The sequence below is a fragment of the Leiobunum rupestre genome, chromosome 10 (assembly GCF_980474605.1).
Source record: "Leiobunum rupestre chromosome 10, qqLeiRupe1.1.hap1, whole genome shotgun sequence".
Classification (NCBI taxonomy): domain Eukaryota; kingdom Metazoa; phylum Arthropoda; class Arachnida; order Opiliones; family Sclerosomatidae; genus Leiobunum; species Leiobunum rupestre.
Genome location: NC_143393.1, coordinates 16,647,636 through 16,675,158, shown reverse-complemented (window position 1 = coordinate 16,675,158; position 27,523 = coordinate 16,647,636). Strand labels below are relative to the sequence as shown.

Below are 27,523 nucleotides of genomic sequence, written 5' to 3'. Positions count from 1 at the left end.
CTTTTCTACCGCAAAAATAAAGGAAAACTTGATAGATTTTCTTTTGGAAGGTTTTACGAAGAGGGTGGGGAATTCCAAACCCGTAATTTTAAATCCGAAGGCGGAGTTTCAATGGTTTGAGGAGTGCTTCGTATATATAGAGATTGGATCATTTTCGATAAGGGTGGCGTTTGTGAGAAGGCAAAGAATTCAATATACGATAGTATCGACGAAATGATCGAACATTACTGAGGTGTGCATTCTATTCACTCTATACAATGGCAGGATTGGATCGCAACTTTGTAAAGGACCCGCGTTTGATTGCTTACAAGTACTTTCTCATACCAGATATCATTCCCAACGAAACGAGTGTGATTTGACTCGAGGCGTGTTTCAATAAAATATGTGCCGATTAGACGTTAAGGGGGAAGAATACAGTAAAAGCCTCTTTTTCGTTCAAGCTGAACGTTTCTGTTTTAACAATTACATAATTGAATTATATTTTTCTTATTAGGCTGAACCTTCCTCTAGTGCTTAAAATACTTTTGATACTTATGATATTAATAGTTAACGAGATATAAGGTCCTAAATAAAGGGTAGTTTGGGCACTTGCCCAACTTGTTTAGCTGCGGGGTCCGAATTAAAACGTAATAACTTAATTACTTTGAAATTTAAAATTGTCAAAATTATTTTAATCACTAAACAAGAAGCTGTTCTACACTTAAATATTAATTTTATAAGTTAAAATACGTAATTAAAAGAGTGCAGCTTGAAATAGCGCGAAAGTAGACAATGGCCACAGTAGTCTTTCCCCCTTAAACCTTGACTCGAACAGTTCACAATACCTCATTTTTATTTTATTAATTGCGTAATTGGTTGATTTTATGCGTGAAGAACGTGGTAAATAATCCCAAAAGCTTTTTGTGGTTAGTGTTTTTCGTACAAATCCCGTACACTCTAGAAATCAATTTGAAAATCAGCCAAAAACTCCAGAACCCAACGCGAAAATTGTTCTTCGAAATGTCAAAATCAGTTTCTGATATCACTTCGATATTGAAAATCCCGAACGCTAAATTTACGAATGTCGGACCCCTCGGCCCCACCCGTCTGTTCAGGTACATTCGTAGCATGGCGGAAATAGGTTCATAGACAATCCAAGTGTAAACATATATGATTTCCCGCTCACAATCCATCTCTTCACCGTAATGTCTAAACCTTTCGTTTAACTATTCCAATTTCTAGCTATAACGGTGGTAATAACCTTTAAAAAATAAATTAAGCATATCCACCCAGCGCTTGACACGAAAAAGATAAATTTTTAACGCGTGCTTTTGGCTCTTAATCAAAATATATTAAGTTGTCTTGGTATATGACCATTAGTAACACCATAAGTCTATAATAATGTTCCATAAGTTTGTCACTTTGGGGAATATTTTAGTGAGAGCTAATAACGGAGGGACGTCATCACAAGAAGAAAATCTCCCCCCTAGCGAGGCGCTGTCAAAGGCTACGTGTGACGCGTTAGCAAGCGGACGCAAAACGGCGGCGAAGCCCGTAATGCAGTCTGTCTTGTGAATAGCTCTCAATAAAACTTTTGCATGTGAAGAATAGGAAGTGTCACGCTTATGTTAAAATATAATACACTTATGGTAACACTAAAAACACAGAATTTAGAAAGTCTAACTCAAACCGGGACAAATATTTTGTTTGGTGAAGTGAATTTTATTTGAACGTGATTCTTGACCATCAAAGCGAGGGAACTGCTGAAGAACGAAACGGGCAACGACAATATTTGCAGACCCTCTACTGCTACAATGGGAAGCTATTAACTCAGGGAATGGTGTCAGGTGATTATTAAGACGTAGAAGCTAAGAAACTAAAGTACAACGTAAAGACAACAGCGTCTCTAAAACCGGCTGATCTAAACAAAGATATCGCGGAATCTGCATTTAAATTACTTCGAATTTGCTCAATAGGAAGGAAACCTAATCAAGGGAAATGAAAGAAAATAAACAAAATTAAGGGAAATGAAAAGGAGGGAACGTACCCCAGAAGTACGCCTTTGGCGGCGGGTAACAGCTCGTAGTGTCCCGGATCGTCCCACTGGTCGAAAGTGACGCTGAACAGTTCTTGACTGGGCATCTGCAAAAAGGAAAAAGAGAAAATGTCAAACCGTACATTTTACCTTCTTAATATTCCAAACAGTCGACGCGAGAAAATTTATCCGCACTCTCGAACATACCTATTTTTAATCGCGCGTTGGTTCCCTGGTTTTCCAACGCTTTATTTCGGAACATTATCAAGGAAGAGGGGGATTTTGAAATTCACGACGTCGTTATTATTAGAAGCCACGAAAAAAGGGGTACAATCAGAGAGACGAGGCAGATTAGCGAGAGGAGCCGCCCAGGTCTACTTATAGCGGAACGTACGAAGCCTATTTGGCAATGATGGAACTCTTACGATATGATCAGTCAACAACGAACCAAAAGAGATCCTCTTTTCGATATACGATACGCAGTACAGCGGATTGTAGACCATTGGACCGAAATCCCATTCGTCCGAATGTACCATTCAACCGAATTCCAATCGACCGAAAACCGGTTTTCATTCAATATACCGTTAGTGATACATTTATATATCGTAGGTTACGTGACGATAGTATATCTAATTTGGACTAAACTATGTCTTAAATATTTATTATTTCGTACCGACGTGTATTTTTACACCTTTTTCCCTTGAAATTTGATATTTTCCGAGTTTAATTTTGGAAAATAACCTTGATAAGACCCGACGTGAAATAGTTGCCTACCATATCTAACCTAACCCAACCCAACCCAACCCAACCCAACCCAACCCAAAGTGAAAACGAACCAGATTTAAATTTCCCATTCAACTGAATCCCGCCATGTTGGGCTATAAACGAAAATACTTTTCGGTTCAATGGGATTCGGTCAAACGGGATTCGGTCCAATAGTATACAACCAGTACAGCGATATCCCTGGTAAAAAAAGCTTCGTCGATCGAAACCCGGCGTGGTTTAACGCGGTGTACTCGATCGCTATGATTTTTGAATTTCAATTGAAAACGGCGTGGGCGAAAGAAACGGCGCTATTAATAGATTCGTCTTCATTCTGTTTCTGCAAATGGCACGCCTTCCTTTTTTTCACCGGCGGATCCCCTTTGGCTCTAGCCGCGTGAGCGCCCATGCGAATATTTCTCCCTTAAGGCATCGAGCTGGTCTAAGCGCGATTGCCACGGCTGACGTCGAAGAGGATTGTAGGTACGCGATTTTAGTATCGAAATAAGCCTTCAACCGCGCTGTATTCCAATGCAGGGTACGGATATAGAGGGCGTACCCCTTTTCTAAGTAAAACAGTACTCGACTGTCGTGAATTCTACGAATATAGGCACTGGAAAGCCATCGCGAAGCGCATACCTGAGGAAAATAGTAAACGGGAATTCTAAAAATCTTGCCGAATTAAGTTGGGAATAGAAGCGGGAGTTGTTTAAGAAAGAGTGATCTTTTTGCTTGTAATGAACTTTGAAATAATGTTCGTATGGTATGTGGCGACTATTTGGAATTAATGTACTTTAAAATCGCGATTCCTTAGACTTATTTCACCTATACTAATGACCGATTAAGCCCCAAAAACTATTCTAAGATTACACATTAATATCTTTTACGTAGAACTCAGCAGACTAAATTAATATCTTTTACGTAGAACTCAGCAGACTAAATTAATATCTTTTACGTAGAACTCAGCAGACTAAATTAATGTCTTTTACGTAGAACTCAGCAGACTAAATTAATGTCTTTTACGTAGAACTCAGCAGACTAAATTAATGTCTTTTACGTAGAACTCAGCAGACTAAATTAATGTCTTTTACGTAGAACTCAGCAGACTAAATTAATATCTTTTACGTAGAACTCAGCAGACTAAATTAATATCTTTTACGTAGAACTCAGCAGACTAAATTAATATCTTTTATGTAGAACTCAGCAGACTAAATTAATATCTTTTACGTAGAACTCAGCAGACTAAATTAATATCTTTTACGTAGAACTCAGCAGACTAAATTAATATCTTTTACGTAGAACTCAGCAGACTAAATTAATATCTTTTACGTAGAACTCAGCAGACTAAATTAATATCTTTTACGTAGAACTCAGCAGACTAAATTAATGTCTTTTACGTAGAACTCAGCAGACTAAATTAATATCTTTTACGTAGAACTCAGCAGACTAAATTAATGTCTTTTACGTAGAACTCAGCAGACTAAATTAATATCTTTTACGTAGAACTCAGCAGACTAAATTAATGTCTTTTACGTAGAACTCAGCAAACTAAATTAATGTCTTTTACGTAGAACTCAGCAGACTAAATTAATATCTTTTACGTAGAACTCAGCAGACTAAATTAATATCTTTTACGTAGAACTCAGCAGACTAAATTAATATCTTTTACGTAGAACTCAGCAGACTAAATTAATGTCTTTTACGTAGAACTCAGCAGACTAAATTAATATCTTTTACGTAGAACTCAGCAGACTAAATTAATATCTTTTACGTAGAACTCAGCAGACTAAATTAATATCTTTTACGTAGAACTCAGCAGACTAAATTAATATCTTTTACGTAGAACTCAGCAGACTAAATTAATATCTTTTACGTAGAACTCAGCAGACTAAATTAATATCTTTTACGTGGGACTCGATAAACTAAATTAACATCCGTTCCGTAGACCTCGATAAACTAAATTAACATCCGTTCCGTAGACCTCGATAAACTAAATTAACATCCGTTCCGTTGACCTCGATAAACTAAATTAACATCCGTCCTGTAGAACTCAGCGGACTAATTTTATACCTGCTCCGCAGGACTCGATAAACTAAATAAATCTGTTCCGTGCAACTCGATAAACTAAATAAATCTGTTCCGTGCAACTCGATAAACTAAATTAATCTGTTCCGTGCAACTCGATAAACTAAATAAATCTGTTCCGTGCAACTCGATAAACTAAATTAATCTGTTCCGTGGAACTCGATAAACTTAATTAATCTGTTCCGTGGAACTCGATAAACTTAATTAATCTGTTCCGTGGAACTCGATAAACTAAATTAACATCCGTTCCGTAGACCTCGATAAACTAAATTAACATCCGTTCCGTTGACCTCGATAAACTAAATTAACATCCGTCCTGTAGAACTCAGCGGACTAATTTTATACCTGCTCCGCAGGACTCGATAAACTAAATAAATCTGTTCCGTGCAACTCGATAAACTAAATAAATCTGTTCCGTGCAACTCGATAAACTAAATAAATCTGTTCCGTGCAACTCGATAAACTAAATAAATCTGTTCCGTGCAACTCGATAAACTAAATTAATCTGTTCCGTGCAACTCGATAAACGAAATTAATCTGTTCCGTGGAACTCAATAAACGAAATTAATCTGTTCCGTGGAACTCGATAAACTTAATTAATCTGTTCCGTGGAACTCGATAAACTAAATTAATCTGTTCCGTGCAACTCGATAAACTAAATTAATCTGTTCCGTGCAACTCGATAAACTAAATTAATCTGTTCCGTGCAACTCGATAAACTAAATTAATCTGTTCCGTGCAACTCGATAAACTAAATTAATCTGTTCCGTGGAACTCGATAAACTAAATTTATCTGTTCCGTGGAACTCGATAAACTAAATTAATCTGATCCGAGGATCTCGATAAACTAAATTAATATCTGTTCCATGAACCTCTGTAGATTACGAATTAATTGACCTTTCGAACTACATACATGTATGTTTTGCAGAGTCATGAAACATTAAAGTCGGTCTTCGAAAGGCAAAATTTATAACGGAAACTTCAAACATCGGGCTGACACAAAATACATCACGAAAAATAAAAACGACAATTTACTCAATAAAATCTATTTCGGGATCATTATCCTGAGTATATTTATCCGGAAACATTTCTCGGCGATGTCCGAATGCAAGAGCAAGCGAGGAAAGAAGGAGCCACGTATCGGCGTCAAACGGAAATTATTATTGCTTATAATGTATTTCTGGAAAATATCAGAGATGAAGAGAGAGATATACTGACTCGTTTCCGCCTGGCTTATTGCTTCGTGTTCCTATCCTCTCATAATCTAAACCGCATCAGACACGCTTTTGTAAGCGACGCTGTATCAGCCCATACGGCAATGTTTTTAGCCGAGCGAGCCAGCCAGCTTGACGGCACTCTTTTGACCTATTTTTGGCGCCTCGAATGACGTCTTTTCCGTCACGTCCTTTCCGGAGCGCGCGACGTCTTTCCCCGCGTGCCCTCGGTCTTTTTTTTTTGCTCTCCTCTGCTTGGGAGAAAAATATTACCCCAAAAAGAAAGAAAAGTGACCAAAGAGACTCTCGGATAAAGCCCACGCCGTCTCAAAACCGCGATAAAAGAAAACTACCACCCATCGATTTTTTTATACCGCCAACGGCTTATTTTATCCAGAACCGTTTTTCTGAGATTAGTGTTTAACTGTCGCGTAAGAATCCTTGTGAACTCATTGTCCCTTTTATTTCAACTAAAATCTCGAAACCGGACGAAACGTACAGTTTATACAAAGCGGGGTTTACTCTAGGATGCGTGTTGGAACGTGGTTATTTCAGTAATTGAAAAACAAAAAGGAACCTTTCTATTCGACCAAGTGTTTGGTTTGGAAGAACGCTAAGTGGGCCTATTTCTTTAATGGAATGTTGCTCGGGCTTACAACTCAATCCTTTTAGCTCTTTGCCCGCGTATCGCGTGTTTAGGCTTACTTTAAAAATACACTGATTGTCTCCTTGATGAAACTACGAGTGAAAGAAGAGTGACAAACAATATATAAACTGGACTTCAATCTATAACATTTATAAGTTCGTGTTTGTAGGCACGCGAGGGTTTCAATGGAGCTGCTCCAAGATTTCGGCAGAAGGTTTGACGCGATGTTTCATCTTGGAGAATTCAAGGACTGATATCTAAACACGAGATCTATATAAACCGCAGAAATGACAGCTCCACACTAGCGAATAGGAGAGGGGGGGACATTGTCAACGGAACAAAATTGACCGTCTTCGACGTCACGGCAAAGCAAAGAAAACCAAGTCGGGGTTAAGATCGGATTGCGCGGGTTCTCGTTAGCGCGTGTAGTAAAGGCAACGCGTCAGGTAAACGTACGACGAGCGTAGAATAATAACGAGTGTTGGATAACACGTACCTTCTGAGGTTGCTTATTTTTGGCTCTGTCATCGGCAGAGTTGTGTTGCTGAAGGCAAGGCAGACCAGGATGCGCTACCGACGCTGGTATGGCGGGAGGCAGCAGGAGGATGCCACCCGAAGGAGACGAACTGGGGCTACAGGGACTAGTCTCGGGTTCGGATTTGGCCGAGTCGAGTTCGTGGGAACGTCTCACCATGGAGGAATGTCCGCTGTTGTCCAAACAGTCTATCTGCGTCAGGCTCTTACTGCGATGAGCCTGTAATGAAAAATGTGTTCAGTTAGTTCGGTTCTCTTTCAACACCTACGCCGATACGACTATATTAGGTACGACGGGTCTAATTCAATAAGCTATCGAGCCCAGCCCGTCATAATGGACGCGGAACGAGTAAAACTTAACGAAGCGAGAGGGCTTAGCCATCTCTTTTTTCCTAGGAAGCCGAGGTGGCCGATGGAGAGTGAATACGAGTATCCCTGCAGGCACGCCGGTGAGGCGCATTTCACGCGCGAGTGTCGGAAAGAGGGTGAAGATGAGACCACCGCCACTTTATTATCATTCCCGGGAAGCGGCCAGTCAGAAAAAGCGATTAGGTTTCCAGAGTGAAAACGCTTCGATGGACTAAATCTCCGCGCGGCTATAGTAAGGTATACCGGCGGAAAAAAGCAGCCAATATCGCAGTCACCGCTATTATTTAGAACGCGGAAAATAGTCGATACGTTTGCGTAGATCAGCCCATGAAGTTGAGGTAAAGACTGACTAAACGGTTTGTCCATTTTTCTTACTTTAAATAAGTTCGAGCTACGATTCTTCGTATAAGACATACACTCTCCGAATTTCTGATAAAGTGACTCGGGACTATCCTGTTACTCTAGCGTATATTCTAATCATTTCTGACCAAACCACAATACGAAGCGCGGGAAAGAGTAAAGTACTACGGGAAATCGGCAAAGACACGTTTTGCGTCTTGTTTTCACTAGGGCAAAAACGTCGCGTCGACGGAAAATGTTCCAGTTAAGGCTGGTTTTCACTAAGGCAAAAATGCCACAACGGTGACAGTCGACGCAAAAATATTGCATTAGGCCTAACGGGAATTTTTCGCGTCGACGTTCACCGTCGTGGCGTTTTTGCCCTAGTGAAAACCAGCCTTTAGGCCTAATAGAATTACTTGGCGTTGTTGCGGCGTTTTCAACCTTAGTGAAAATCAGCCACCAATCAGTACCATAAGAAGCCACCGTAGTCTACGGGAATACACGCTTTACCATTCGCGGGGCCATGGTTCTAACTGTCCAGTAAGCCTCGTCTATCGTCTAAGCCTAAAGGGCATCTTGGGAGTTATTTGTCGGGGAAACGAGTCTATCCTCATATTACCTTTCAAAGTAAACTCAATCAGTCCGAGCAAGATAGGATAAGGCTTTCCTTTCGCTTCTTTCTTTGGATACTGATACAATGTCATTTCGATCGCGCGACTTTATTATAGATATTACGATCACTCGTTTAGAGATTTGCTGGAAGGATGGTTCTCTGGCAGCGTTACTTGGACAAGAAGCGAGCGGCAAATATCCTCATACGCGCCAAATTAAAAAATTCCCCAAAAGGTTCGATATATTAAAATATCTACCAGGAAATAAAAGGGAGAATCGCGAACGTTACACTCTGATTAACTTTCTTAATTACGAAAGAGTTGTTTTCAGCGTTTAATGACCTTACCTAAAAAATACGCGCTAAATCTTCTGAATGAAAAATTGTATTTTAATTAGTCTTTTACTATTTGCGAAAACTGTCAAATTTAGATATTTTTAATTCCTTAAATATTTGAATTCTATACCCAGCATATACATTTATCATACTTTTTATAGCAACTTTTATTTGAAGTGAATATAGTCTCATTTATTAAAGTAAAACTAACTTCGATTTTTTGTTGTTATCTTTTGTTAATTTATAATGGTTTTTCAAAATGCAAAATGTTTTTACAAATTCACTTTTAATTATTTATATTTTAAAGGGAATATAAAAAGCATAAAAAACATTAAAAACGACTTGAGGTTATATTCCCTTTAATTATTAATAATTTGTAATTAATAATAATTAAGTAGATATTTCAAAAGCATCCTGGCAGCCAGCGTGGGAAAAATAGTGGCACTGTACGAATGTTCGTCTGCTTCTGAGTATGTGAGTAACTTAGTGTCGCCATCTATGATTACTGGGGAGTAAATAGCAGACGAACTTTCTTTACACGAGCTGAATAGTTTCCTAAAAACTCAAAATGCATGATGCAGTACAGGGATAGTCTTAAGGCATTCTAGTTAAAGGGAATATAACCTCAAGTCGTTTTTTCTGTTTTTATGCTTTTTTATGTAAGCAATTTTGGCGGGAAGTCACTGAACAGCGCCAAAAATATCTAAAGTCATAGGAGGGAGCGGGAAATGGTCGAAGTTTGGTGTTCCACACCTAAAACCTGAGGTTATATTCCCTTTAAGTATAAATAAATATATTCTTGATAATAAAATAGAATAGAATAGAATATAATAAAATATAAATTGTAATAATAATAATATAAAATAAATACAATTCTTTGATTTTTTTCAAAATTAATTATTAATGACATTTTAAAGCGATCCCATCGCTGGTTTTGACCTATTTCCACCACGGGGAGTTATAGGAAAGGTCGTTTAATATAACGATCATTTCATGTCAAAACTTTAAAAAAATAATTGCCCAATAATTCATCGTAACAACAATAGACTACGCAATCCCCCAAGGATTCGTGTGTATTAGTTTCACCAGAAGTATATAATATAGCTATTACTAGAGCAGTATCCAGCTCCATATATTGATACATGTTATTGCACTAAAACGTGCACCTTCGCACTGATTTTTGAAAATACGTTTTGCAAGAAAAAATTGTGCGTGGGAAATTTAAAATGATTCCGCGGGGAAAAATAGGACTTCCAAATAAGTAAAAACTTTTAAAAGCCGACTACGTAATGGTTTGGTGTCTATGAATGAAACAGCTAATTTACGTGAAGGTATTAAAATGTGATGTTTAAATTAAGGGGTCGTCCATACATCAATTGTTTCGTAACTTCGAAACGGTGGCCTAAATCGTAAAAATGCCATAGAACATTTTCGTCTTCAAATAACCCGTGGAACCAGGGTTGGCATATAACCAGCCATACCGGTTATAGCCACCTGGTTAAAACTGGTTATAGCCACTTGAAAAAATCCGGATTTTTTTGGCTTTTTAAAAAAAAATTACAATATAAATATTTTAGTAAATTAATAGTTTTTATTTAGAAATTTAGTTTATTTTTTGTTTCATATTTAGAAACCAGTTTACTTTGGCCAGTTTTTCGGTCGGTTTAAAATTCGAAAGTTCGCTGCCTCGCTTCTGTCGGTGCGTCATACACAAAAACTAGGGGGAATTTCCCGAGGAAATCAAAAGAATTCAGTTATTTTATATAGTTATTTCGTTTTATTTGTTTAGTTTCTTATTTACGACAATAACTGTAGACAATTTCTACTTAAATAAGTAAAAGGTACTGGTTATATTTCAGCCGGTTATAACCGATAAAAACCGGTTATAGCCAATTAAAACCACTGGTCTGGATTTTTTCGAAAAAAAGCCGGCTTTTTTCCAACCCTGCGTGGAACCCGTAGACGCTCGGTCCTACCACCATTTACTATACATCCTACATAAGCTTACGAGTGCAGCATTTATCTAGCTATCTTTCAAATGTTATCCGCTTGAAACATGAACCTATTCAAGCTCCTGTTGCGAGTGATTTCGCATCATAACATGAGGACACAATATCAATTTGGGCCTTCGGAAGCCCCATAAATTGAGGTTTGAGAAATACCAAAAATATATTCTCAATTCTGAGGTTTAGCGAGTTAATTCGCAAATGAGCAAGGTCACCTTCACTAAATTAGGTTTATTTCACTTTTTAATGGAGGGTAGTTTTGAGAAATTCAGGGAGTTGTGGGTTCTCAAATATCCGCGACATTTAGTTCTTATTCTCATCGAACGAGGACGTCCATGGAGATAAAGAAGCAGTAGGCTTATAAAATCAAAAAGTAGCGAAGCGATAAAATAGGTAAAGGACGTGCGCGGGTGGCAAACTAAAATAATTTTACCGCGAATCTTAATAGTAGCTGCGTGAGCGACGAACAGGCTTCAAATTATCAAAGGCTAAGGGAAGCCGATATCCCAAAGTATTAAAAGAGTAAAAATTTGAATTGGTTTTTTGCGTCATTTGCATTGCAAATTTAGACCGTTATTCATCCCCACTCGAGTAAAGTGGATATCACATTGGTTACTTCTTACCTTACACCTAACAAAGGGAGCTGTATCGCATCCCCCGTTTCCTCTAAGCTGCCAAGTAAGGTTGGATATTCAGTAAGGCGTACAGATGGAAAAGCGATTATACCTAGTGACGTTTGAAAATGGGCGCGATTTTCTAATTGAATTAAAAAGTCCATTATACTTGACAGTAGGATGGAGGGAAACCCTCAGGCGTCTTGTTAAAGGTCTTTAAACAGCTCTAATAAAAGCGATAATCCTAAAAGACAACTTTCGAAAGCTTAGCCGCCCAAAAGCGCTTTCGCAGAAACGCTAAATTTTAAATTAGTGGCTTTGACGGGGTTACGCCGAAAGGTTTTTTAAATGAGGGAATCAAAATTTAAAATTTTCAAAACCGATACTGCAAGTTTTAGTTACCTAAAATCAATCTGAAATTTTTTCCAATTGCTCTTTCCAAAATAGGATAACTTTTCAATTGACTTTTTCAAAATTCTTCATTTTAATTTATTTTTGGATTTTGTATTCTTTAAAAAATAAATATATTTCATTCTTTTTAAAATATGCGTTTCTTTAACCTAAAACAATAAATTAAATGTATAAAATGTTTTTATCTGTACTTTATTTTCACGTACATGGACTTTCAAATGACAAAATCTTTATCGACTCGAGTGCGTGCTCTATCTTCAATAATTACAGCGTATGCTAAGATCACTTGACGGCTTTGGCCCCGCCTTCGAGAGACAAAAATCCCCTGTGCGCGCGCTCCCCTCTCACGTTGTTGTTTGTTAAGTTAACATAGTGACGTCAAAAAAACGGTCATCCACATCGAGACGAAAATCTGCCGCGATAAGCATTCCAAGTAGAGGTATGGATTCCTGTTATAGCTAGTGACGTAGAAATAGCATTTACACGTGACCTCCCGTATTTTATAGAAACCCCTAATGTTTATATTATCTTGTTAACCTTTGCTTCGCCTTAGTGGTAGAATACAAAGTAGGTTTTAATTTAATTTTGTTATTACTAAAAAGTACCGCAATATTAAAAATAGTTTCAACTTTACTTTATGTTAAGTAGTTTCTCAGAAACAAATACACGTGTTATATTTATTACTAGCTACAAAAATGTGATTGAAAGTTAAAAGCACGAAGTTGCCAGCCACTCTAATGGCTTCTAAAACTTTTATTTCCACTTCCAACACACTAACGTCATAAGCCTATCAACCCTAAGTTTGAATCGAAAGGCAGTGTTGTTTCAAGCTAACGACTGTCGAAAGTACAGCGCTAAATCCACCCGGTGGCGGAAAAGATAAACGTAACGCGTCTCGCAATGCATGATGCCAGCTGCTTTAGTACGAGAGAGGTGCGTAGAGAGAGAAAGGGGGAAGGAAGAAGCTTCAAATTATCTCTACCAGGTGCCGATACTATCGCCTGATTTCTTCTTTTTCGCCCGTCCAGTGGTGGTACAAAGGGCGCTATGCGCGTTTCAAACTTAGGTTTGATAGACTTATGCTAACGTCTATACGAATCTAAAACATCTGTTTCGGGCACACTGCGACAAAATCGGGGCAAAGAACGGGAAAATAGTAAAGTGGCTTTAATTGATTCATCGGAGACGGGCACGTCGAAATAGCGCTCCCGAAATGGTCCGCCCCGAAAATGGCGAAGGCTATAAAAAGGACACACTTTACGCCGAATATTGTAATAAACGACCCTGATTTAAACGCTTTAAGGCCGCAAATCTCTGGGAAAAAGGAAAGAAATGATTTTGGAACAGCGACGTCTGTTTAATGTTCTAGAGAGAAAAGGCAAGAACTATCCTTCACAATAACTCTCGGCGAATAAAAATAGGACAGACTAATACCAGCGGTGTTCGATACTACGCTCAAATTCTTTCCATCGATATAAATCCTTTGTCTTTATTCGAGGAGTATGACTTTGCTTCAGGGTTGCGAAGGACGCTCTCCTTCCAGGGATTGCCAGCGAAATTTGGAACGACGCGCGTGACGCCTTAAAGAGCTAGTATACCCCCAGCGGGGAAGGTCAAGCTTCCGTCATTACTCACCGATGGCGCGACAGTCGCGAACGCGGTAAAAAGTTCTGCCACGAGCGTATGTCTCCCCATGGACCACGAATCCAAGGGGACTCGCTGTTCAGGCTTTAAGAAGTACGCGTGAATACTGGGAATAGGAAAATCACGGTCAATTTTAGTTCAATGTGGACAAACTTGGCGTCGCTGGAGTGAAGTCGATTTCCGAGGTAGTTTAGTAAAGAAGTTGAAGCGTTCACGTTCAATTTTGACAAATTGGCGCCATTGTTGTCGGTTAAATAATGAGGTTTAGAAAATCTTAGACCTTTTATTTTGGAAATTGGTTCTTTGAAAGTTTAAATAATGGTAATTATCCATTGCGTTAAGTAAAAATAACCAGTAAGGCACGTATGGCTCAGTTTTTTTAATCAAATTAACTGGAATCCATTTAATTTCTAAACTAAAAAAAAATAATGAACTAAGACTAACCTAACTTTCTCGCACGTACTGTCGCTAAGCCCCGACTAAGATTATCGTAGTGATAGTTGAACAGGATTCTTGAGGCGCTTCAAAGCGGCTGATGTGCCTCAGTAAGCCTTCCGATTTAGGTTAGGCCTACCGTGTCCAAATATCGGAGTCCGTGAGTCCCCTCAGATTCTTGGTCCATGGTCTCCCCTTGGAGGAATAAAACAAGTATACAGGAGTTGCGGAGAGCTACGAAATCGGTTACATCAGTGACCGTGAACTCGCGCGAGACGGAGGGGTTCAAACGTGACTAGCGCCAACTGCATACGGAATTTTGCAACTATTCTCATTTTACTGCATTGTTTTCACGTCGTCTGGTTTGTTTTGAAACATTTCTAAATTCTTTGCGCTTTTTTCCAAAATGACTCGTATTGGTTTGGAGGAATAAAACAAACCAGACGACGCGAAAACAATGATATAAAACGATAATAGTTGCAAAATTCCGTATGCAGTTGGCGCTAGTCGCGTTTGAACCCCTCCGTCTCGCACGAGTTCACGGTCACTGACGAAACCGATTTCGCAGCTCTCCGCAACTCCTGTATACTTGTTTTATTCCTCCAAGGTCTCCCAAGGACACTTTTATAGACCTCGCAGTGGGATGGAAAATTATAATTTCTACTACGTTCTAGACTGTCGCCCCACGACTCCACGAGTGAGTATTAATGGAAGCTTGATCTTCCCCATTACAGGGCTGATACTCAAATTCATAACTAATTTTAGTGGAAATAGTAACTAACCTCTTCAAAAATATTAACCAAAAAGTAACCTAAAAGTAACTAAGAAATAACTTAAAAACCCACCACTCGAGGTTTGTGATAAATTAAGCAGACGATCTTTAAGACGAGAAAAAAATATGGCTGCCAAAATAGGAGTAGACATAAGTTGGCTTAGGGAGCGGCCGTTACATTTCTAGGGAATTGGCCGGTGGCGGCCTCTTCCGCTAGTTTTGTAGCTAAACACCTTTCCCTTTGTTACGAATAAAGGATTTGGTTAAAAGACGGCATTTTTGATTTCTATGGGCAGTACTAAAATTAAATATGATACATTTAAATATGGTAAAATATTTTTTCGTAGAGATAACTTAACAAATTTCAAAAAAGTAACTTTTAGTAACCAAATTAGACAAATAGTAACTTTTAGTAACCGATTTAAAAAAAATAACTTAGTTAAAAAAGTAACCCAGTATCAGCCCTGCCATTAAAGTAAACGAGGGCGCATTCGGAGGTTAGCAAATATTAAATTGTTCGATTTTGTACAAACTTTTCAAATCTTAGTTAAAACGTGAAATTAGGATGTTTTATCGAGCTTTCATTTTTTAGCCAACTTATACATTGGATCTTGACCACAGATTTAAATTGAAAATTATGTAACGAGAAAATTTCTCGTAGAGAAATTTTAAAGACGCCAACAAATTACCGACATTCCAAACATTTGATCGGTCAATATTTAACTTATTTTCAGATTAATTTTAATTAATTTATCATTAAATTAAAAAATATCTGATTTAGCCGGGACCGTAGTTGGGGTAACTACTGAGAAAGATCAGACCATTTCTACGTCCGCCTGAAAAACGTTTGTAGCCAGCCATATACCACGAAAATTAATTTTCATTCTTAAGGGGGAAAACTATAGTAAAAACCTCTTTTTCGTTCAAGCTGAACGTTTTAGTTTTAACAATTACACAATCGAATTATATTTTTATTAATAGGCTGAACCTTCCTCTAGTGCTTAAAATAATTTTGATTATTCTAATATTAATAGTTAACGAGATATAAGGCTATAAATATAGGGTTGTTTGGGCGCTTGCCCAACTTGTTTAGCTCTGGGGGTCCGAAAACGTAATAATTAAATTACTTTGAAATTTAAAATTGTCAAAATTATTTTAAGCACTAAACAAGAGGCTGTTCTACACATCAATATTAATTTTATAAGTTAAAACACAAAAATAAAACAGTTCAGCTTGAAATAGCGCGAAACTAGACAATGGCCACTGTAGTCTTCCCCCTTAACATGTTCAAGATTGAAATAGAGGTGTCGGAAAAATTCACAGTAGACTATTGGCACGAAATAAAACTGGTATCAAATTTTAGAATCTTAGTTAAGATTTTGGCAAAAGTTGTAGTATCCCACGCGAATTTCACCCTATGACGTCGTTCGGTAAGTCCTCAAGAATTGTTCAGCCGTTAAAACAAAACCACGTATCTTTTCAGTGGCCTTTTTGAGAAAAATGGATTTTTAATTTTGCAGGGACTTGCGTGAAATCGCGTGTTCGGTTTTTACACGTGAGTTAATTTTATAGTTAAATAATTTCGTTTCAATATTGAATTTGAGGATTTTTATTTAAAAATATTTAGCTAAAGGGGAATTTTTAGAGATAAGTGGTTTCGCGTCATGAAGTGAGATAGGAGCTGAAAATCAGCAAGATACGTGCTTTTGCGCGAAATAAGTTGTGAATATCAAAGATACGTTTAAATGTTAAAAAAAGAAATCCAATTGCAACCTATTAATGTTTTTAATGTTATATACGTAAATTAGGGTGTAGAATCTAAATGTGTTAATTTTTACAAAACCACGTATCTCAAGTTACCTGGTTTTGTTTTAAGGGTGACGTTCTATAAAACCAGGTAGTCCATAAACGACCACATAAAATTACACCACCGTTCGTCACAAGACGATATACAGGGGGATAAAAAGTTGCTAATTAAGGCCTTCCAAGAACAAAGTTTCAAGTCGACAGAGAGAGATTGTCACGTTGACAAAAAAATCTCCCTCTTCCCCTAAATGACATAATGGCTGCCATCGTTCTTCCTCAGAGCCTGGATTACGCGAGGAGCGAATCTCCTCCAACCGTAGCTTCCGTCGCAATTACTTTTGCTCTAAATGCGAGACGACAGCGGGAGGCGTCACCAAAAAAAAGGTGATAGAGAAGGATGGTAACGGAACGAAGCTCCCAAGAAACAAATGTACATCCGGTGGCGACACGATTTGGCCATCGGGCCAAATGGCAGTCTCTCTCGTGACCAAACTGGCCACTTTTCTTTATACCGAGATGGGGCTTAACCTACTCCGTTACTAATCGAAAGGTGCCAATTTGAAGAGTCGAGGCCGCTAAGATGTCGCCAAAAGAAACTGACCGGTTTGCGACTCGCGAGAATACCTGTCAAGCGGTGAAAATGCTTCAAAGGCCCTTCAATTTTAGACCGCCATAAATAAAAGCTTTAGCACGAGCTTGAGAGTGTTTCGGTCTATAAGGAGTCTTTTTCTTTACATCTTCAAGTAATATTTCTATTTCATGTTCTTTACTGAAAATATCAACGTTAACCGTAAATATGGGTGGCGGAAAGGTTAGCACTTTCGCCTCGCAGCGAGAGGAGCCAGGTTCGATCCCAGCTTGTGGCACTGGGTGAAAACTCGGAACTACTCTTTCCGCGTTGAGTTTGCAAGTTCTCTCCTTACTGGTTTAAGGGGTTTTCCCCCGAGTTCTTCAGTTTCCCCTTCCATAAAAACTTGTTCAGGTTAACGGTAATAGCGAGTGTAGGGAGCTGTTGGCTCGCGTGGCGTGAAGGGCTTGCCACCACCCTCCTACGCATTTTAACCCGGCCACCTGTTTAAGGCATTATAGGTCGCTAGATGACTTGGGCCTAAGGTGGTACCTTGGGTATTAGCCTAGCTGATTATTATTATTATTATATTAATGGAAATACATAATATTATAAAGACGTTTATTTTATTTATTTAATCAAAAGAGTCAAACAATTTAAATTTCTTGAAACCGATAAATATCAGATATTTTACCACACTATTAATAGATAAGAGTATTTCGTCAGAATTTTTATTTTTATATATGATCAGAAATACCAATAAACAAAATTTATATAAATATACGCGGAAAATGATTGTAAAAATATTCGCTCGAATGCGTATTACGAAACGATAATAGCCTGCCATCTATTGGGGATTTTAAAAACTAGCGTATTAGATAGAGTTGCAAAGATAAGTGATGGGATAGGTTGCGGAATCTGTAAAAGCGAAGCGGAGGATGAAGAGATGGAAATGACGGCATTCTCCCGAGAGATGCTATATTCCCAGTGATGCAACGTGTGCGGGGAATGGACCGGGGTAGGAGTCTTAATTTAGGCGAATTTTAAAAGCGTGGGGTGGATTAAGTAGCAACTCCCCCGAGAGGGGGTGGGTTTTACGTAAGCGAGTCCGAGTCCATAAATTGTCGGACAGTTTGGGGAAAATATTTCGGGGAACATTTCTCGCTTAAATTGCAAAGGCCTTCTTAATTTCTCACGGTCTTCTATTTTAATGGAAAATTTTGAAACTTGAGAGTTTCAAATTATAAGAAAAACGTCGCGACATTTTCTCGGGAATGGTTCGGAACACTTTTAAATTATTAAAATAGCTTAAGAAAAATAAGTAAATAAATTAATGGAATCTTTCCAATCCTACGAGACTTGAGGGGAAAAAAACATACCCCGAAATCACAATTAATTGGATTGACGATACCGGGATGGGATCGAAGTTTTTAATTATAAAGAGTTTCTTCGAAAGTGTCGTCTGTTTGGATCAGAGATCAAATGATCAAACCCAAAGAAATCAAAAGAGCGCCACCAGGCTATAGATAGAGGAATGAACGAGTCATTAATTAATGGCACCTGGTAATTAACGACTAGCGGTAATAGCCGAAGCAATTAAACACGAGAGGGCGTGCCCATGTTTTTCTTCTCATTTGCATACTAATGATTTTTCCATCTTTCTAATCAAACTTCAAACTATGAAACATAATTGGAAAAAGACTGCATACTAACCCCCCCCCCCCCCTGCACGGCCCTGCTCCTAACTAGCAATTGGATCAAGCTATTCAGGTCGTAATTTCTAGATATCTGAAGATAAACAGATCAGGTTGATTTGGTAAATTAATCCACCCAGCAATCTCAAATTGTATCAGATTTATTATCTCAAGTAATCGAATTAAACTGATCTATAATTAATCTCATTAGATTCAGTTAGTATATAAATACATAAATTTAGTATGTAATTAAAATATCGAAAGGAATTTTATTAGAGGATCTGCAAATCGATAACCGATTCATCTGCTCCGGTTTACAATTTGGATTAGTTTCGGGTTTAGACTGGTTTACATTTGTAACCACATCAACTAACCTGATATATTAGCGTAAATGATAATATGATATGGTCTATTGTAATTATTTCCTCTGGGCAGATAACGGAATTGTTATCCGCGAATCGGTTGGAAGAACTAGGATAAGTTTATCATCAAACTCAGCCAGCAATGTACCGCAAATCTTTCCAATAGTATTCGACTTTTGTTATATAGTTTGAAACGTGGTTCTTAACAGACTCAGTACTTGACCTTCATCAAAGAGGTCAAAGTTCAGTGTATCAGACAACCATCTACAGGGTTGGCAAAAAACCGGCTTTTGTAAAAATTTAAAAATCCAGTATGGATAAAACCGGTTGTAACCGTTGACTTAAGCGGTTAAAGCCATTAATAAAAAATGCTCAAATTGGTTTGATTGAAGAAATCAAAGCGGTAAACACCATTCAATCAATATAAAAGATCAAAAAAGATGTACATAGCTCATTTGAAATATAAATAAAAACTATTATTGTCCATAGAAGCGATATAATTGTTACTAAATTTAAATAGATGAAGAGCTTCGATCTCGAAAGCTACTGTAAAATATTTTAAAAGATTTGTTAAACATTTTTATTTAAATTTTAAACAGACTTTCATTTGAAATAATGTTTCGGTTGGAAACCTACATTTTTAACCCGGTCTAAATTTAATGTCTCGTATTCAAACTCGATCGTAAATAAAATATTAAAAATGTAAATATTTAAGTGGCGTAAATGCGTTTTATTTTAATAATTTAAATCAAAACAGCGTTAAATTATTAACTTAATTTAATACTACTTAATTATTAATTGGAACTGTATATTAGTTATATTATTTGATATTCTATTACCTTACATAAAACATTTAAAGGAAAATTCCACATGTCTAAATTCAGTTTGGTATACACAATGACCCCTCCCCCAAAAAAAGTGTGTTAAAGGCCGACTACATAAATCTTCGGTTTACTCTGTCTTTCACTGGAAGTAGGCTTACTGTAATACACGTGTGCCATGCAGTCAGCCTACTTCCAGTGAAAGACAGAGTAAACCGAAGATTTATGTAGTCGGCCTTTAAGATGTTAATCACCAGAGCAAAATGCAGTGTGGTCTAAGATGAAGGGAATTTAAATAAATAGGCTGTAAATTGAATTTACCTAAAATTTATTAATTGGAGATATTTATAATTATAATATTTACTTTGGAAAATAGCAAGAATTGCTGGCAACTGTACTGTAACAAAACCCATTCGTGAATGGCTACAAAGACTACACTAACATAAATAACTAATAATTTAAAATTATAATCATTATTTAATAATTAAACCAAATTGCAAAAAAATATAATGTTGTGAATTTAAAACTGACTTACCTAAATAAAAATAAATTTCAGGTAATCAAATAAAATTTTGTTAGTTTAAAATTTAAATAATATAATAAGAGATTACGAAATAAGTTTTGCTAACAAAGAAATGATTAAATTAAGAATTTTGAACAAGGGCTGGTTTTCACTAGGGTCAAAACGTGGCATCGCCAAAAAAAAATACCCCGTCCGGCTTAAAGGCTGGCCTTCACTAAGTCAAAAAGGCCACGATGAAGAGCATCGACCCAAAAAATCACCCGTTAGGCTTAAAGGCTGGTTGTCACTTAAGCCTCGTTCACACTAGGCATTTTTTTAGAACGGTTTTGGAAGATCAAATTGTAAAATTTTTAGATCTATGTATATATTTATCGTATGCATATTAATAACATTAACACAGAAAATGATCAATTTGATCTATCGAAACCGTTTTAAAAACTTGTATAGGTTAACGGTAATAGTTAGTGTAGGGAGCGGTTGGCTCACGTGGCATGAAGGGCTTGCCACCACCCTCCTACGCATTGTAACCCGGCCACCTGTTTCAGGCATTTTAAGTCGCTAGATGACTTGGGCCTAAGGTGGTGCCTTGGGTATTAGCCTGGCTGATTTTAATAAGAAAAAAACCGGCTTAAGGCAAAAACGCCACGACGCAAAAAATTGTAATAGGTCTAAAGCATAGTTTTTTGCCCTAGTTAAAATCAGCCTTAACTCACTCCTAAAAAAGGAATTCCGTCGCCAATAAACCCAAAATATATTTTCAGTGCTCAGTGGTGTTCTCCAGGATATCAGCAGGTATCGTATTTCCATTTAAAGGTTAATCCTCCAAAGTGAAGAGCGCTACATACACGAACGCTAATGACGGAAATTGACACGCGTTATAAAACGAAGTGGCAGAGGCGAGGCCGGGAAAACGTGCCAATGGCTAGAAATCCGCTCGAAACAAAGGAAGCCGAGAGCCCATATATAAAATGCCCATATATAAAATAGCGGATAATATATCAATTAGGGAGACGTACCGGAGACCTATTTTTAGTAGGAGACAGCGTCGCTAGAGGGCGATAAAAGCCCTCCCAAATAAAGCGGGGAGAGTTCTATCGGCCAACCACAAATCACCCGCGCCATCAAAATAGGGAATCCACTTGACGCTTTTCGGGAACGACCTCGCTACACACTGTACGCGTTCCAATCTCTCTCTATAAATAGTCAGGACGGGTTATTGTCTTATCTGGAGGGCTGCGAAGACCATTCAACTTGATCCGAGCATCTATTCTCGCGCGTGAGGCGTAACACCGAAAATATACAGGGTGTTTAAAAAGGGTTAAGCAACAATTTGAAGGAGTTGTAGGGGTGAGTTGAGAAGTTGCCTGCTTTTCCCCCATTTTCCTACGATGAGTTAAAAGAGTGCCAGAGAACTTCAAAGTGTGGCCTACTAGCCCCAGGAAGTAGGCTGCTACAACCAAGGGGACATGCCGGTTCGGGTACCTTTCCTGGTAGAGACGTTGAGCAGCCAAAGCATTGCCACCCACTAGACCATACACGACAGGGTTGGAAAAAAGCCGCCTTTTTTTGAAAAAATCCAGACCAGTGGTTTTAATTGCCTATAACCGGTTTTTTTCGGCTATAACCGGCTAAAATATAAATAGTACCTTTTACTTATGTAAGTAGAAATTGTCTGCAGTTATTGTCGTAAATAAGAAACTAAACAAATAAAGCGAAATAACTATGTAAAATAACTGAATTCTTTTGATTTCCTCGGGAAATTCCCCCTAGTTTTTGTGTATGACGCGCCGACAGAAGCGAGGCAGCGAACTTTGGAACTTTAAACCTACTGAAAAACTGGTAAAATTAAACCGGTTTCTAAATATGAAACAAAAAATAAACTCAATTTCTAAATAAAAACTATTAATTTACTAAAATATTCATATTGTAATTTTGTTTAAAAAAGCCACAAAAATCTGGATTTTTTCAAGTGGCTATAACCGTTTTTAACCAGGTGGCTATAACCGGTATGGCTGGTTCTATGCCAACCCTGATACACGAAATGAATATCCGCCAGTTCTTCCGAAGTGAAATCCATTGTTGCAGTTTGAAAAAGATGAGAAATCGCGGTCCATCACGACTTCAAATACTGTTTAAGTGTACTTTTTTACGCTGGTTACCTCGATTTGTTTACAAAGTCCTTTTTTGCCTATCACACGAACCCAAAGCATAATGTTCGCGTTTCCCCGCTGCTTTGTTGCAGCCTACTTCCAGTGGCTAGTAGCACACACTTTGAAGCTCCCTGGCGCTCTTTTAACTCATCGTAGGAAAATGGGGAAAAAACATCTGCAGGCATACTTCTCAACTTAACCCCTACAACTCCTTAAAATTGTAAACACCCTGTAGAAAAGGAATTGCGACTTAAAAGGAACCACGGCTATGGACTGTATTGCAAAAAAACGCTAATAAGTAGAATAGTCCATCATGAAAAAGGATATAAAAGCTAAACCCTCAACAAATTTCACTACGTTTTCATGGAGGTAAGAAAAACGGAATTCGGAAAATTCCGATTTTGCTCTCCTAGGGGAACCTTTGCAAGAACACGTTTTTAGCCGTTTTCATGAAGTCCACTTTCAACTTTGACACGGGTTTAGCCCTACCGAAAATCCAGCGTTTACAACTTTTATACTAGCTTCGAGCTCTGCAAAATCTATTGGGCTCTGGCGTCTGGCTCTGCTTGTGCAATTTAGTCGAAAGGTCGAAATAAATTATGTAACCGAAAAACCCTTTCTAGTGCATTCCGAGAATTGTTTGGGAAATTCCGTGAAGGAATGGATTAAAACAACCCCACATTTCCAACTAAAAAACCCAGCATATCAAATCCGTGTTCCTGCGTTTTCAAGCTTAGAAAAATCGGGTCCATTTACCCGTGTTAGAGAAAACAAATGTAGCACGGATTTAGAAATTCGGTTTACACCAAACATTAATTTACTACCTCCAGTAAAACGTAGTCTTTGAAGAAATTTAAAAACTTACAAATAGTTGGTACCAATATATAGGTCTTCGAGCAAATAAAAAGACGCGAATCTCGGACCAAATAGAGTTTTAGGGTTTAACGTTTTTTTATCCTTTTTCATTATGAACTATTCTACTTATTCGCGTTTTTTAAACACATTAAAACTATATCTCAAATTGGAAGTTTCCCCGGAGAATTTCCTGTCGCTGTATATTTCAATAGACGAGGCCTTAAGTCATAATGTTACCTTAAGTTGATATATTTCTTCTTCTACATTTTGTAAGCTCTTTTAACTATTAAATCGTTCTTGCGCCCAACGGAATTTTACATTGACGAAAATAATTTATTGATATATTTATTGATCCTACTTCCACGGAAAACCCAGAAATACGTTTTCCGGAAATGATATACCGGAAGGTGATTACTAACAAAAAGATAAGTGCTGAATCGTGTTAGAAAGACACTCATACGCAAAAACAAACAAGACCGAAAGCGATATACACTTATTATCTCCTAATGAGAGGTGACGTCTTGGATTTTTCCACCGCGTGGGATAAAAATAGCGTATTTCCACATTCTCCAACTTATCCAACGCCAAGCGAGAAAAACGCTATTAGACATTTCTTTCCGACTTACAAATTTCTCTATTTACAATGGAAATCTCGAAACGAAAATATAACATCGCCGCAATCAGAGATAAAAAAACCCCATCGTGTCACGCGGGGAAAGTTCACTTACTTCCGCCCTACTGGCTCGGAACCGCTCAGATCCTAAAGATTTTTGCCGGAAACAGGCCACGGAAGTGAGACGGGACCCGAATTTCTTCCGCTAAAGGAAAAAAGGTTCACCCTGATACGCACCCTTTCAACGATACGATAGTGTTGGCGAGAGCGGGGTTTGGGTACATTCTGTACGTTCCCAATAAGAGTGTTTGGCTACGGATGAGGGTCAACATTGGGGTCACTTCCTATGGAAGTTTTCTCCATCGCTATCGGGAAACTTTCGGACAAAAAGATAAACTGTCTGTAGGATAAGAATAAAGGGATTTTCATAACTGGAACGAATATATTTACATATCTTTTTTTATCGTGCATGGGATAATTTTTTCTTATTTTTTCTACGCGTTTTTCTCGAAAATAATTTTCCTTCCGATGGAAAAGTGCTTGGCCTATTTCAGGACAAACGGCCGAATTGCCTTCGTACAATTTATGAAAAAAAATTTACTTTATATAATTTCTTGAACAGATGTTTTAAGAAAATATAATATCTAATATATAAAGATGAGTGTTTGTATATATATAATAATAATCAGCTAGGCTAATACCCAAGGCACCACCTTAGGCCTAAGTCATCATGCGACTTTTGAAGCCCTTAATTCAGGTGGCCGGGTTAAAATGCGTAGGAGGGTGGTGGCAAGCCCTGCAAGCCACGCGAGCCAACAGCTCCCTACACTAACTATTGCCGTTAACCTCAACAAGTTTTTATGGAAGGGGAAACCGAAGAGCTCGGGGGGAAACCCCTTAAAACAGTGGAGAGAACTTGCAAACTCAACGCAGAAGGAGTTGTTAGGAGTTTTCACCCAGTGCCACAAGCTGGGATCGAACCGGGCCCCTCTTGCTGCCAAGCGAAAGTGCTAACCACTCCGCCACCCCACCTTAGTATCTCATGGTACCCTGACAATGGTTTTTGGCGGTTACGATCGGCAAAACAACTTTAATTGAATTAATTTAATAATTGATTACTATTACACTTTGATCTTAGCCAAAAGACCGAGTTTCTTAATTCTTTAGGCATGCACAAGAAAAAAGCTTAAATTATTGCATTTTTTTGAAAGCCTTCTTCTAATCAACGTATAATTGGTTAAAAGTGTCATTAAGCAATTGGTTATATTGGGTACGGTGCCATGCGTGGAGACAGTTATGGCGGCGTTCTATTTTTGTGTTGAATGTGTCGGAGTTTCGTCACTGTCGCTTTTTCCTTAGTATTGCTTGGTTCGTTTGTACAAGAAATGTTTAATTGTATATAATAAATAATATTCGTAAAATTAAAAAAATTCATAAGAAGATATACTACACCTTATAATACAAATATACATAAATATTAATATCCCGGAAATTATCGGGTACCCCAGCCAGTAATGAATAAAATATTCATCGCTAAGCCTAAGAAAAAAGTGAAATTTATTGATTTAACCAAACCCCATGCACACGAGAATTGCGATAGATTTCAACTCGATATAATGGAGTCAATTTGGAAATAAAATTATTGGTTTTTTCAAAAGAAACCCGAGATACCCAGCCATACTAATTACGGTAATAGAGGATTCAAAGATTGCGCAATTTGATTACGTAAGGAGAAGAATAAAAAAATGTACATTTCTGCCCTCCGGCTGTCAGAAAAAAAAATAGGGTGGTTAAAGCGAGCTATGATGGAAATCAAGTGTGGACGATATTGCTATTCAAAGGCATCGAGAGGGTGAAGTCTGCCCTTACAGAATCAATAGCCACTCTTAGGAACAACTATGAGAACAACCCAATCAGGGACGAGAAAGACGTAAAAAATACGAGATCAAATTAAATAAAAGAGGACGAAGTTCTCGTTAAAAAGGGGATCAAAAATCTTTTTCATCGCAGATTGCTTCGTTATTTTTTCTACAGATGTTGCATTGGTATGTAATCCTACCCATACTCAAATTAGCCTCTAAAAGAAAAAAATATATATATATGGTTGCGCTTCTGGTGTGATTTCTGTATAAAAACCGCCAGAAGTTACCAAGTTTTCGGTGGCCAAGAAACCTACAAGTTGGAGAAGAAGCTTGAAAGAAGTTGAAACCTCTCAAATGCCTGTATACATCATTTATAAATACCAAAAGAAATCCTTAAAAGTTCAAAACACGTTTCAATCTAGATTCCGCTAAGTTTTAACAATCGGTTCCTGAAATATCTCGAGAAACTTCTTTTGGGAGAAAACGAGTTGAACGCGAGTGCTTTATCGTTGTATCATTTACGAAGAAAAACTTTCCACGGGGTTAAAGCTAAAATTGTCAAGCCCCTGTGGTGGCTACTTTCCCACACGCCATAGCTATAGGTTAAAAGAAATTGTACATATATCGTTGCGGGGAAAATTTCAAAAACGCACGTCTGGATTTCGGCTGAGGTAGTTTCTCTTTTTTTAGAAGCTTGAAAATATCAAAATTCCGTTGGCGTGTGCGGTATCGCTTATTGATTCTAGTCAAGTTTCCGCGTTACAACGGTAAAACCTTTGACGTTGCCTCGCCGCCTTCCAACAATATACAGACGACTTCTAGGATTCAAACGTTTAGAAATCGCGTCGAACGCCGACGCCAATGACTAAAGCGTCAAATTTTATGATTTTTTTCTCTCTATATAATATCTTTATTTCATTTTTTGGAGAGGAGAGATTTCAGAAATAAGATTCAGTGGCCCGATACCCGGAAAAGCGGTTGAATTAAATAACGAAATAAAACCCAATCTTTTTTAAAAATGACTAAAAATGAAATCTCCAACAGATAGAGTTGATCCCACTTAACGCTGGTATATATTCTGAAAATAACACGAGCTCATTTAAAAGATGGAATATTTCAAATCGAAAAATGGATTGCTAACTCACGCTCATATAAAAGATGGAATATTCAAAATAGAAAATCGTCTGATAACTCACGCTCTTTTAAAAGATGGAATATTCCAAATCGAATAATCGTTTGCTAACTCACGGTCATTTAAAAGATGGAATATTCCAAATAGATAAGTAGTCTGCTATCTCGCGCTCTGTTTTATAAGATGGAATATTCCAAATCAAATAATCGTTTGCTAACTCACGCTCATATAAAAGATGGAATATTCAAAATAGAAAATCGTCTGCTAACTCACGCTCTTTTAAAAGATGGAATATTCCAAATCGAATAATCGTCTGCTAACTCGCGCTCATTTAAAAGATGGA

The 27,523-nt window shown here is 37.8% G+C and overlaps 1 protein-coding gene across 7 annotated transcripts in view; it reads right to left on the bottom strand.

The window, feature by feature from the left end:
- Window positions 1–27,523, bottom strand: part of LOC149924864 (uncharacterized) — a 254,886-nt gene that overhangs the window by 40,466 nt on the left and 186,897 nt on the right. For 6 of the 7 annotated variants that reach the window (XM_090160131.1, XM_090160132.1, XM_090160130.1 and 3 more), the window contains 2 exons: window positions 7,218–7,475; window positions 2,027–2,121 (listed from right to left, as the gene is read on the bottom strand). In XM_090160131.1, the coding sequence (XP_090016257.1) occupies window positions 2,027–2,121; window positions 7,218–7,475 (353 nt within the window). Of the gene's footprint in view, window positions 1–2,026; window positions 2,122–7,217; window positions 7,476–7,616; window positions 7,641–27,523 lie in introns of those variants that run through there. The other variant, XM_090160136.1, reaches the window with a different exon arrangement.